Here is a 13,177-nt window from a genome sequence, read left to right on the forward strand (position 1 = left end):
ACTAGGCCCAAATGAACCATTCGGATACGACAACATCACCACCCCGGACAGGACGACACCAACATCACCCACCACCATGAGTGCGCCCGGGCCCGCGCCAAATGGCCGCCCCTTCGCCCGCAACTCGCGCAACACTCCCTTTGCCAGGAACACATCGCAGATGGTCTCATCGCCGCTGAATGAGAACGGAGACTCTGGCATGCCAGGCCACCTGCGCAACCGCTCCCTCACAAACCTCACCAGCCCGACCGGGCTGGGCCGCAGCGAATCGCGCCTCCGCTCCAACTCGCACCGCAACAGCACCCCCGTCGGCACCTTTGCCCCGCAGTTCATCTCGGAAGAGGAGAACGAGGCCCCGCGTCTGGGCGGCATCGTAGAGGGCGAGAACGACTTCTCTGGCAAGCGCTATGTCTGGCTCAGAGACCCCACCACCGCCTTCGTCCGCGGATGGGTCGTCGAGGACCTGCCAGGAGGGCGAATTCTAGTCCAATGCGACAATGGCACCCAGCAAGACGTCGAAGCCGATGCCATCGACAAGGTCAATCCCGCCAAATTCGACAAGGCCGACGACATGGCTGAACTTACGCATTTGAACGAGCCCTCAGTCATCCATAATCTCCATATGCGATACCAGGCCGATCTCATATACACCTACTCCGGCCTGTTTCTGGTCACCGTGAACCCTTACTGTCCACTGCCAATCTACTCAAGAGAGTACATCAACATGTACCGGGGACGGAGTAGAGAGGAGACTAAGCCGCATATCTTCGCCATGGCTGACCATGCTTTTCGGAACCTCATAGAGGAGGGCACCAACCAGAGCATCCTCGTGACGTGAGTCAGTCCAACTCTAGAACAACTGTAACTGACATTCTATAGCGGAGAATCCGGTGCTGGTAAGACTGAGAATACCAAGAAGGTCATCCAATATCTAGCCGCCGTCGCGAACTCGGATACTCCACGCCCAAAGTCGGGCGGACGCAACCTCTCCAACCTCTCCGAGCAGATTCTACGCGCGAACCCTATCCTCGAAGCCTTTGGTAACGCGCAAACGGTACGGAATAATAACTCGTCTCGTTTTGGAAAGTTCATCAGGATCCAATTCTCCCGCCAAGGTCACATCGCTGGTGCGCACATAGACTGGTATCTATTGGAGAAGTCAAGAGTTGTGCGTCTCAACTCGAACGAGCGTAATTATCATGTTTTCTATCAGCTGCTGCGCGGCGCACAGAGCCAGATGAAGCAGGACTTTTTCTTGGACGGCAAAGACACCGATGACTTTGACTACACCAGGCATGGCAACGATGTAATTTCCGGAGTTGACGACCGCGATGAGTGGAATGGCTTGATTGAGGCCTTCCATGTCATGGGTTTTACCGAGAAGGAGCAATCGGGTATCATAAAAACTATCGCCGCGGTTCTACACTTGGGCAACATCCGAGCTGTCAAGGAGAGCCGACGGGCAGACCAGGCTACACTGAATCTTGCGGCCGAGCAGCAAGCTCAGATAGTCGCCCAACTACTCGGTATCCCCGCCGAAGGTTTCATCAAGGCCCTTCTACATCCTCGTGTCAAGGCTGGAAGAGAATGGGTTGAGAAGGTTCAGACACCAGAGCAAGTCAATCTCTCCATTGACGCCCTTGCCAAGGGTATTTATGAGCGGGGTTTTGGCGACCTCGTCGACCGCATCAATCGTCAGCTTGACCAGACCGGTGCTGGTGCAGACGACTCACATTTCATCGGTGTCCTTGATATTGCCGGATTCGAAATTTTTGATGAGAATAGCTTTGAACAACTCTGCATCAACTACACTAATGAGAAGCTGCAACAATTCTTCAATCACCACATGTTCGTCCTGGAACAAGAAGAATACGCACGCGAACAGATAGAATGGAAATTCATCGACTTTGGCCGCGATCTCCAGCCGACAATCGACCTGATTGAGTTACCAAATCCCATTGGTATCTTCTCCTGCCTGGACGAGGACAGTGTTATGCCCAAAGCGACCGACAAGAGCTTTACAGAGAAGCTGCATTCACTGTGGGACCGCAAGAGCACCAAGTACAAGCGCTCAATGCTGACTCAAGGTTTCGTTCTTACGCATTACGCTGCGGAAGTAGAGTATTCTACGGAAAACTGGCTAGAAAAGAACAAGGACCCATTGAATGACAACGTCACGCGTCTCTTGGCTAGTTCTACTGACAAGCAAATCGCCAACCTCTTTGTGGATTGTGCTGATCCGGACGATGGCATGGGCGGAACCCGCAGCCGCGTCAAGAAGGGCCTCTTCCGTACCGTCGCTCAGCGCCACAAAGAGCATCTGTCAACGTTGATGACCCAACTCCATTCCACACACCCCCATTTCGTCCGATGCATTCTGCCAAATCACAAGAAACGACCAAAGCAATTTAGCGCTCCTCTTGTTCTTGACCAACTACGATGCAACGGTGTCCTGGAAGGTATTCGTATCGCACGTACCGGCTTTCCCAATCGACTTCCTTTCGTGGAGTTCCGCCAAAGATACGAGGTGCTTTGTAGGGATCTCCCCAAAGGCTATATCGAAGGGCAAGTGGCGGCGAGCATGATCCTCGAAAAGATCAACCTTGACAGGTCGCTATACCGTGTCGGAATCACCAAGGTCTTCTTCCGGGCTGGTGTTCTTGCCGAACTGGAAGATCAACGTGATGCACTCATTCGGGATATTATGATCCGTTTCCAATCTGTAGCTCGCGGGTTCGTTCAACGCCGCCTGGCCAACAAGCGTCTTTATCGAGCCGAAGCCACTCGCATCATCCAGCGTAATTTTCAGGTCTACCTTGATCTTCAATCGAACCCATGGTGGAGGCTTTACGCTCGGATGAGGCCCATGCTTGGAGCCACACGTCAAGCAGCAGAGGTCAAGAAGCGCGATGAGATGATCCACCAACTCGAGGCGAAAATGCAACAAGAAGCTGAAGAGAGACAACGGGTCGAAGACGAGCGAAGACGCGCAGAGATGGATATCCAACGCATTCAGCAGACGCTCGAGAGCGAACGTGCGCTTGCGCTGGACAAGGAAGAGATCTTCAAGCGTCTCCAACTTCGTGAAACTGAGCTCTCTGAGAAGCTTGCTGGTGCTATCGAAGACCAAGATGAACTCGAAGATCAGTTGGACGCTCTCATGGAAGCAAAGAAAAGGACTGAGGAGGAGGCTGAGCATTTGCGCAAAGAGCTCGAACAAGCTGGGCAGATCATCAGCAAACTTGAGACCGAAACACAGGAGCTAGAGGAGCAGAACGCCCGGCTAGACCAGCAACTCAAGGAGCTTGAAGTTCAGCATTCTCAGCGAAGTCAGGCCGAGGAATCATTGAGTCAGGAGATCAAGATGCTCACGAGCCACCTGAGCTTGAAAGAACGGAAACTCGAGGACCTTCAAGCCAAGCTCCTCAAGACAGACCAAGACCTTGACATCAAGTTGGCGGCTTCCCAGAAGGAGGTACAGGCCGGCAAGAACCAGATCAAAGAACTTCTCGACGAGAACCGGCAGATCCGTCAACAGATAACAGATCTGTCCTCGACGTCTACCAGCTACGAAGATCTCATCAGACGGAAAGAGAGCGAGCTGGCGATCCTAAAGACCGACCTCAAGAACTATGAAAATGACCGCCGGTTGTTTGACGATGAGAAGCGAACCCTGGCGTCCAAGCATGACGATCTTCAAAGCCGCCTTCGAGATGCGAAGGCTGAGCTGGATGCCGTGCGCTCCCAAAAGCAACAATTGGAACGCGAGGCTGCGGACGCAAAACGCCTACTCGAGGAAAAGATTTCCGAGGACAACGAATACACAGAAAGCCGGAAACTGCTGGAAGAGCAAACGAACGCTCTCAAGGCCGAGCTTTTTGCCGTACAAAAGGAGCTCAGTCGGGAGAGGCAATCGCGTGACGATGTCGAGATGCTCGGGGAGCACAAATACGACACGCTCAAGCGTGACTACGATGCATTGAACGAATCGAAGATCACCATTGAGAAAGAGATGTACGCTCAGCAGGACGTTCTTCGACGAGCTACAGAGAGTCGCACAGCCCATGAGAAGGAGCGCAAGGAGTATCAGACTGAACTTCGCACCCTTCGTGAAAAGTACCTGAAGTTGGAGGAAGAGAAGCTGGACGCTGATGCTCAAGCAGAACGTGCGCAGTCAAAACTGGCTACAGAGCGACAAGCCGTACAACAACTTGAGCTGGAGGCAAAGGACCAACAGCTTGATCAACTTGAGGCGGAGCGTGATGACCTAGCTGAGCAAGTTCACAACTTGACGCAGATGCTCGCCGACTCAGACTCGTTCAAGGAGCGCAATGACCAGCAAAAAGAGCGCCTAGAACGTGAGATTGTTACTATCAAAGGAAGACTCACGGCATCCGAGAACGACAACCGGGCACTTCTCAACAAGCTGCAACAAAAGAACTTGGACATCGCGCGAACAAACTCCCGAGCTAGTGACACGCATCGCGTAAAACTCACTCAGTTGACTCACGAGAAGTCTAAAGCCGAGGAAGAGAACAAGCGCCTCTTCCGTCAGCTCGAAGACTCGCAGCTCACGATTGCGTCTTTGGAAAAGCAGAAAGAGAAGTTGTCGCTCAGTCTTGAAGACCTCAACCACGAACTTGCAAGGGAGCACAAGACAAGCCGCAATGCAGAGCAGGCCTCGTCCACCATCAACCTACAACTGGCCGATGTCAACCGTCAGCTTGAGACCGAGCGCCAGTTGCGTACACAAGCTCAAGCCAGTGCACGTGCTGTTCAAGCAACGCTTGACAACACAAACACTGAGTTGGAGGAGTGCCATCGACAGCTTATGCTTCTTCGCAAGGTCTTTGACCCAGACTCGGCAGATGTTGCGATTACTTACGAAGCCGCTAAGCCTGACATTGTGAAGACCGTGGACATTGCTGAGCGTCTCGAGGCTGCTAACCAAGCCTTGCGTGTAGCATCAGAGCGATACTCGCGTGCTGAGGCTCAACTCGACGAGCTCCGAGAAAGGCACGAGGGCGAGCTTCATGACCTGGATACACGCCACACCAACTCAAAGCGTGCACTGTTGGAGGAGATGAACGGCAACCAAGTCAATCAACGCGGAACACCTACACACAACCGGAAAGACAGCGAGAACAAGCGACCATTCTCGATCACAAACACTCCCCAAAACCAGCGCCACATCAGCAATGCGACGAACGATTCCGCACGTTCCGATAGGACAGTTGATACTGTCGCTTTCAACAACCGTATGGACATCGCTGCCGAGCTCGAGTTGGTACAAAACCAATTGCAGATGTCAGAAATGCAAAACAAACACCTTCAAGAGCAGCTTGGACGCTCGCCCGTGCGCAACAACGATTGGCAGGAAGACAGCCCGTCTGTCAGAAGGGTGCAGAAGTTGGAGCGTGAGAACTACCGGCTACACGATATGCTGGATGATTCTGCCACCAAGGTTACCTCACTTGAGCGTAGCCTTCATTCTGGTCAACTCTCGTACCAAGAGGTTCAGACGAAGTCCCACGAGCAACTTTTCGATCTCTTGACCGCGCAAGAGCAGTCACGTAAATCGGTCGTACAGGCCCACAACACCGCTATCAACGAACTCGCCGACGCCAAGACCGCCTTTGACGACATCAAGCAGGCCAAGCTCTCATTGGAGTCTGAACTTCGCGAGATGCACGCCGAGCTCGAAGACATCACTCAGGAACGAGAGCTAGAGCACGCAAATCACAATCAGCTTCTCCAAGAATTTGCCGATCTCCAGATCCGATTGGACAACGAGACATCGGCCTTGGTTGATGTACAGTCGAGCTTAAACTTGTACAAGAGCAGGGCCGACGACTACTTCAGCAAGTTGGAACAAGCAGAGATTTCCGTACTAAGAGCATCCCGTGCAGAGCAATTTGCAAAGTCGCAAGCTCGGGAAGCTGAAGAAACGTGTGCAACGATCATGGCTGAGCGAAAGGAGATGGACGGCATGGTCGAGGACCTACAGCGAACAGTCCAGCGGTACGACGAACGTGTTGAAGACCTCTCGACAGACTTGGAGACAGCCCTGCAAGCCAAGAAACGACTACAGAACGAGCTTGAAGATTACAGAAGTCAGCACGCTCATGATGTTGAGGACAGCGAAACTTCGCTGGAGCAGACACGAAAGAAGTACCAGTCCGAGCTGGCATCTCTTACCCAAGAAATCGACCAAGAGCGCGAGAATGTCATTCACGTACGCGAAGAGAATGGTCGACTACGGGAAGAGATTGAAGAGTTGAGGAATAAGTGGGATGACGAACTGCTCAACTCGTCAACCTGGGCGAAGGAGAAGAGCCGTCTTGAGATGACGCTGCAAACTATCTCCAACTCGCGCGACGAGGCCGCCAATGCGCACAATGAAGCGCAGTCCAAGATCGTTAGTCTGCTGTCACAAGTCCGTAACCTGCGGACCAACGTCGACGACCTTGCAGCTGAGCGCGATTCTGCCATCGAGGAGAAGAAGCGTCTCGAATCGCGTCTCCAAGAGGCTGCAGACGCCCTCGACGAACTGTCTCGCTCAGAATCTCCCGCCATGCGTAATGCGGCTGCTTACGATCGTGACTTACTGGAGCTCAAGTCCGGCTTGGCACAGCAGGAGGACATCACTGCCGCTGCAGTAGGCAAGATGCGTCGCGCAGAGGCCCTTGCTCAAGAACTGCAAAAGGATATCGTAGCTGAACGTGAAGCGAACGTGAAGCTTCACAAGGATAAAGCAGCTGTTGAGAAGGGACTGAAGGATCTACAGCTTCGCCTAGTAGATCTGGAGACAAAGGGCTACAGCGGATCAGCTGGCAAGGACGTCCGGTTCCTCCATGGACGTATTCAAGAAGTATGTTGACACTTCCTATGTAAAATTCTCAATTTTCAGCACTAACATCTCTTACCAGCTCGAACAAGCTCTCGAAAACAGCGAATCCACTCGTCTCTCCGAATCTCGTAGCGTCCGAAACGTCGACCGCACGGTAAAGGACCTACAAACACAAATCGAGCGTCGTGACAAGCAAAACGCCCAGGTCATGGACGACCTCAACAAGTCACGCGACAAGATTTCCAACCTCCTCGCCACGATCGACGATCTTCAATCCTCCGACTCGACGAACCAACTCGCCGCTAAGCGTGCCGAGCGCGAACTCCGCGAAGAACGAGAAAAGAACCTGCGTCTTGAGCGTGAACTGGAGGGATGGAAGAACCTCGGCGCCCAGCGCCACAGCGCCCTTGGCGTTCCTCGTGCACCAGGCAGTGAAGCAGGCGGTGAAACGCGTTCGCGACGAGGCAGTTCAATCGGCTTGCTGATGGGCGAGATGGGCGAAGTCGGTCCAAATGACAAGGGCAAGTTCGGCAGTCTACGCTCTGGTCTCCGTCGTGTCAGTGGTCAGAAGGGTTTTTTGTAGTAGATGGGGCCTCTGAGGGGAGGGGTGCATGGAGGTCCCGGTATCCAATCATGAAGCTGAGTCCGCCGTTAGAAGAAGAAGAGGACTTTGCAACGAGAGTTGTTGATAGTGAGCATTTTGCACAACGTCCTGTCGTTACTGGAACAGTGGAGTTGGGTGAGCAGGAATTTCATACACTGGCACGGGCTCTTAGTGGGAAGAAAGGCGCAGGTAGCCCGCATGAGCATGATGTTGAAGAGATGGATGTGGAAATTACGGATGACGAGAGTAAGGCTGGGGATGATGGGGATAGTGCTGTGGGCGGTGTCGGTATCAAACGGAAGAGGACTATTCGTGTTGTGATCAGGTCCAGGGCGTTTATATAGGACTGATGGACTTGATACCCCGGGTCCGGTTCTTACTCGCCTCTGTTGTTGTTGTTTTTCGCAAGGCGTCTCGGGTCGGGATTATACACCTCTGGACGTTTATACCTTTTGGACGTTGCATTGGGCTTCGGAAGTTTACATATATATAATAATTGGTGAATTACTTTTCTACTTCAACACAACGATCTTCTGTGAAGGACCGGCCAAACTATAGTAGCGGTACGAGATCTGTGTGATCAAGTGAATAGGTCCCAGGCATCAGCGTATACTGCATATCTTACGAAGGCCACGGTACTTGCCTGAGGCAACGTTTCGTAATCATATCAGCATAGCCAAGGCGGCAGACGGCTATCTTTACAAAGCATCGGACTTGCAGCAATTTCAAACACGAAGCCTGTTCGAGGTATAATTTGGTATATTGTTCCAGCATCAATTCGTGGGTATGTAGATTCCTAGATTATACTTCTGGTGACGTAACAACCCAGACGTCTAGAAGCAGAAGACCTGATCTTCCAGCTTGCTGACTGGCCTTGCCTTGGCGTAGCCCAGACTCTCAGTCGCCTTCTTCATGGCCGCGACCATAGGAGGCGGTCCACAAATGAGGATCTTAACGTCGTTGGCAGGTGCTGGCAGCTTCTCCTTGATCATATCGGCAGTGACGAAGCCGGTACCACCAGTCCAGTTCTCGGGTGGGTTGTTCAGAACGTAGTGGACATTGAATTTGGGATCCTTGGCCGCTAGCGAGTCAAGCTCGTCCTTGAGTAGGATGTCTTCGGGGTTGACGTTGGCGAAAATGAGGTCGACGGCTGTCTTATCACCTGTAGAGCGTCCACGCATGATAGCCTTGGCGACTTGTAGCATAGGCGTAATACCAGTACCACCAGCAATCATACCGAAGTGCCTGACCATGTTGGGTGTGTAGACCATGGCGCCCTTGGGGCCCTTGACTTTGATTGTGTCTCCGATCTTCAAGCCCGCGACGTGCTTGGAGATGTTACCGGTGGGGTATGACTTGATGAGGAGGTCGACATGGCCCTTGTCTTCGTCGGATGTAATGGGAGTGTATGAGCGTACAACTTCTTTCGGCTGACCTTCGATAGTAGCGGCAAGAGAAATGTGCTGGCCAATGGGGAGGCCAAGGATGTCGGTAGGGCGTGGAAGTTCAAGGCGGTAGATGGCGGTATTATGCGAGAGGACTGTCTTCTCTGAAAGCTTGAATTCTTGGAACTCAGTCGGCTTTAGCACCTTGCGGCTTCCACCGCTGTTGCTGCTGTACCAGAGGAAGCCACCGATTACAGCGGCGAACGCCACGGCCAAAGGCAGCAGCTCCATGAGGGATGGCATTGTCGGCCTGTACGGGAGATAGGGAAGTTTATAGGAAAAGCAAAAGGTGGGGGAGAGGGATAAGGAAGGAAAGAGGTGGGGAGCTCTGGAGAACTGACAGAGGCCGACGTGACAATTCCGCGACCACCGACCCTCCCGATTGGTTGATGAGACGAGACTTGGCAGGGTTCACCCGCCGCGCATCGCATCGCATGCGCGCATTAGGGAATCACACCCAGAATGCATGTCTTCTGCCAGAAAATCTACACAACCGCATGTGCTTGCAAACCTCTACGCACCGTTTACACAGCCCGACCAGTTCCGTCATATACCTGGTCCGCAATCATGCGAGCTTGGACGTCTTGGCTAGTCACATAACGTCGCCCCTGAACTAGAGCTCCAATTATCCTCGGCCTTGGAAGCCAACGACCTAGAAAGCCTCCGAAACGGTTACATCAATGCTTGCCAAGTCTTTCTCAAAACGGAAACATTATATCTACAGGGCTCATGTAGGCATAGCTAACTTTCTATACGATGCGAGAAACATGGGAGCCCAATGCGCTGCACCACTAGCAACGCGCGTCTGTTAACAATGCTACCCGTCAAAATAGATCACCAAGACCAAGCAACGCCGACGCCAGTGCCATCCAGCGAATCAGTGCTAAGAGGAGCCTGTCCCCAGATCCACAAATGAGCTGTAGCAACGCCAAAGAGATCACGACCCAGGCACGACTCGTAGTCTCTGGCGGTGACATAAGATTTGCAAGGCAGACCTGTCGAGCATTGTTTCATGATATTCATTAAAACATGTTGTACATCGATTGTGTATATGTACGGGAGCGAGGCTATATAGGTACAGTATGTATCTGCAGTAGCAATCCCATTCACACCAACCTCGTTCTTCTTCTCAGCCCATCATTATGCGTCTATCCATTCTACTCTCGTTAACAATTGCTTCTCTGAGCAGCGCGCTCCCCGTCGTTGAGCAGCCTGTAGATACTTGCTCTAACCCGCGCATTAGGAAAGAGTGGTATGTACCTCAAGATACACGTCTTATCAAGATCTCTGCTGACAGTCCCCCAGGCGCACGCTAAGCCCTTCCGAACAAGATGCCTACATTGATGCTATCAAATGTCTGAAACGTGCGCCTTCCAAGGGCACCGAGATATTCAGCACCTTAAAGACAAGGCACGACGACTTCGTCGCGCTACACATCAACGCCACACGAGGTTGGTCCCATGAGCCATGTATCTACCTACATGTCAGCTAATAGCATTTGTAAGGCGGCCAAGATGCCCCTTCAATCACCAACCCAGATCTTCCACTACGTAAGTGACCATCGCAGAACACACCCGTTACCAACAAGTGCCATACTAATCATCCCGTCTCCAGCCAACATTACGCTCTATGGTGTCCATACGGTTGGTGTCTTCCTTCCGTGGCACCGCTACGCCATCTGGATCTTTGAATCTGTGCTTCGCTCGGAATGCAACTACACTGGCGCACAACCCTATTGGGACTGGACTCTCGACAACGCATCGACGGGCAACGGCTCCATCCTGACCTCACCTGTGTTGGAGGCTTTCGGCGGCAATGGTGTCGAACCATCGGGCTGCATCCAAAGGGGCCCGTTCTCCGGAAATGATTCTCTGAATATCGGACCTGTCGAGTCAATGGCACAGAATCCGCGCTGCTTGACGCGCGCTGTTGATGTCGATATGTTCGAGAGGGGTGCTAATTGGGATGAAGTCTACCCACCGACCATGCAGGCGAAAAATTATTATCAGCTCCAGAACTTTATCGACGGATTGAGTTTTGTCGATGAGGCGGATAAGATACCCACTAGTGCAGGTATCAACCCGCACGGTCTAGGACATATGGGTGTTGGTGGCGATGTACGTATCCCTCCGCTCGCTATTCTCTATGATCTATCTACCCACCTAGGCCACTTCACACTCACACTACTCTCATAAATCTATTCGATATTCTCAGACTGACACGAAAACATAGATTAGAGACATCTATTCCTCTCCTAATGATCCACTCTTCTGGCTCCACCATACGCAACTCGACTACATGTGGGCACTCTGGCAGTCTCGCGATCCTGCCCGCCTGGCTGATATCAGCGGCCCAAGAACCATGGAGGGCTTAGGCCCCGGTCGCGATACTGTTGAACAGACTACAGTAGACACACCGGTGTGGATGGGCTTTGTTGGAGACGATGTCAAGGTCGGTGCGATTCTGGATACGATGAACCGAGAGGGTGGTGGTGTGTTGTGCTACAAGTATGAGGACTCGCCATCCCTCACCGGGCGAAATCTCACAACTCCTCATTTGCGAAAAGCATAAAGCTGGGAACTCTATGTTTATTCTTCTCTCTTCGAGTGACGAAAGGGCTACAGTCTCCATCTTCGTCTTCTGCCGGCCTGCCATGTCTTAGTATACCCACTACGGCTATCAACTCAATACACCTTTTGCAGGCTCTTCCACCTTGTGCTGGTCGTAGCTCTCTGACCCACTCTCGACAGCCTGCGCCCTTGGTACCTTTCCAGTGCCAAACTCTTTTATGACCAACCATGCTGGCAAGACTGCCACACCCCATAGCGCGAAGTTCCAGTACACAGCTCCAACCTCAGCAAACACCGTTACACTCGTGATTCCGTAACTAACAGCTTGCCAGGCGCTCTCAGTTCCTCTCAACAACGCGGCATAGCGAATGACTTCGGGTTCGTCTACCGCTATCTGGCCTATCATGAAGTATAGGAAGAGATAGTTCATCTGGAAACCTGCGGTCAAGAATATAAAGACGGCAAAAGCGCGGCCGAAGCCAGGCGAGAGCCAGTCGTATGTTGGTTTCGAATCGCGGAACTCAGTGACGAGCACTGTAGCCCAGAGCCACCAGGCGCCTTGCAAAACGACAATGACCCAAAAGGTACTGCGTGCACGAGTTCGCAGGGGTATCTTGGTGCGGTCGAGGTACTGGCCGAGTATATTTCCTGTCGTCACCGCAATGATACCGGAAAGCAAAGATCCGAGGGCGCGGGCACGGACGGAGAACCATACTGTTTGCGAGTCAGTGATGAACGGCCTTGATACTTCCTGATGATATACACCATTACTTACAGGCGAGATAGGTGAAGAATACTGCTTCAGAAAAGACAGCTTGGCCGATCCAAAGGAGGATGAGCAAGAAGCGCTTGGTGAAGAAGAGCCTGCCAGTTTCTTTGATTTCAAACCAAGGATTCTCCAAGATTGCGAGGCTCACTTTCTTGCCATCTTTTCTCTGAACCTGACTGGGACGATTCAAGAATAGCCCTACTACCGGACCAATGCACTGCAGAGCGATGAAGATCAAGTACACTGTGTACGTAACTTTGCCGGCTTGATCGCGATCAGCATTAAGGCCAAGATTGATAGCCCCTCCAAGTATCTGGCCAGCAAGACGGTATGTGAGCCAATAGCCAAGTGCCTTTCCTTTATTCCAAGGCTCCGGGTATGCAATAGCGATCGCAGCTTCGGCCATCCAAAAGACACCTGCTGAGATGCCGCAGAGTGAGGAACCAAGATATATAAACCACTCGGTTCCGAAACGGTTGTTCGTGTAAAGTGCTGCCGCGTAGGGAGCGTAGCCGATGCTGTTGCTGATATCAGAATTGTTGTTCACCCATAGGGTGTCTCTACTTACGTTCCAAATATCAGTGCTCCTTTGATACCGATGTAATGCACCATCACACTACTAAAATAGCAGCTCACAACCATAAGACAGAATGTGAGCGCATTGCCTGCGTTGACCAGGTGTGGCGATTGCGCTCCGCCTGCACCAAGACTATTCATGGCTCCCCAAATACCCGGTGCACTGAAGTTGCAAAGTCCAAGAATGGTCATGTTGAAGAAAGTAGACCGATACCACTTGACTGGTTTTAGTGAGTTGGTGATGTCGGCTTGCCTGGCTTTCTGAGAGCTCACCTGGGTAGTCTCGCTTTTCGACTCCTTCATCGCTGCCATACTCGATGGAGTTCTCTGAGTTTGCCATACTCGTTGCTGCTGTAATACGAT

General features: G+C 52.2%; 4 protein-coding genes across 4 annotated transcripts; 2 read left to right on the forward strand and 2 right to left on the reverse strand.

Moving 5' to 3' along the window:
• Positions 1-76: 76 nt before the first annotated feature.
• Positions 77-7,433, forward strand: J4E82_004931 (uncharacterized protein; the record flags this gene model as incomplete). The annotated part of the gene is made up of 3 exons (XM_051731203.1): positions 77-834; positions 880-6,871; positions 6,930-7,433. 3 exons carry the CDS (start codon positions 77-79, stop codon positions 7,431-7,433), a joined length of 7,254 nt encoding a protein of 2,417 aa, XP_051589138.1.
• An 854-nt stretch (positions 7,434-8,287) lies between these two features.
• CBR1 (NADH-cytochrome b5 reductase) lies at positions 8,288-9,142 on the reverse strand (the record flags this gene model as incomplete). Its single annotated transcript, XM_051731204.1, has 1 exon — positions 8,288-9,142. The coding sequence occupies one exon, from the start codon at positions 9,140-9,142 to the stop codon at positions 8,288-8,290; it is 855 nt and encodes a 284-aa protein (XP_051589139.1).
• Positions 9,143-10,041: 899 nt separating this feature from the next.
• Positions 10,042-11,470, forward strand: J4E82_004933 (uncharacterized protein; the record flags this gene model as incomplete). Its single annotated transcript, XM_051731205.1, has 5 exons — positions 10,042-10,151; positions 10,205-10,350; positions 10,405-10,449; positions 10,514-11,016; positions 11,132-11,470. The coding sequence occupies 5 exons, from the start codon at positions 10,042-10,044 to the stop codon at positions 11,468-11,470; spliced, it is 1,143 nt and encodes a 380-aa protein (XP_051589140.1).
• A 108-nt stretch (positions 11,471-11,578) lies between these two features.
• J4E82_004934 (uncharacterized protein) lies at positions 11,579-13,154 on the reverse strand (the record flags this gene model as incomplete). Its single annotated transcript, XM_051731206.1, has 4 exons — positions 11,579-12,183; positions 12,245-12,756; positions 12,807-13,035; positions 13,088-13,154. 4 exons carry the CDS (start codon positions 13,152-13,154, stop codon positions 11,579-11,581), a joined length of 1,413 nt encoding a protein of 470 aa, XP_051589141.1.
• Between the last annotated feature and the right edge of the window lie 23 nt (positions 13,155-13,177).

The sequence above is a fragment of the Alternaria postmessia genome (genome assembly GCF_024291825.1).
Source record: "Alternaria postmessia strain BMP 2775 chromosome Unknown scaffold_24, whole genome shotgun sequence".
Lineage (NCBI taxonomy): Eukaryota > Fungi > Ascomycota > Dothideomycetes > Pleosporales > Pleosporaceae > Alternaria > Alternaria postmessia.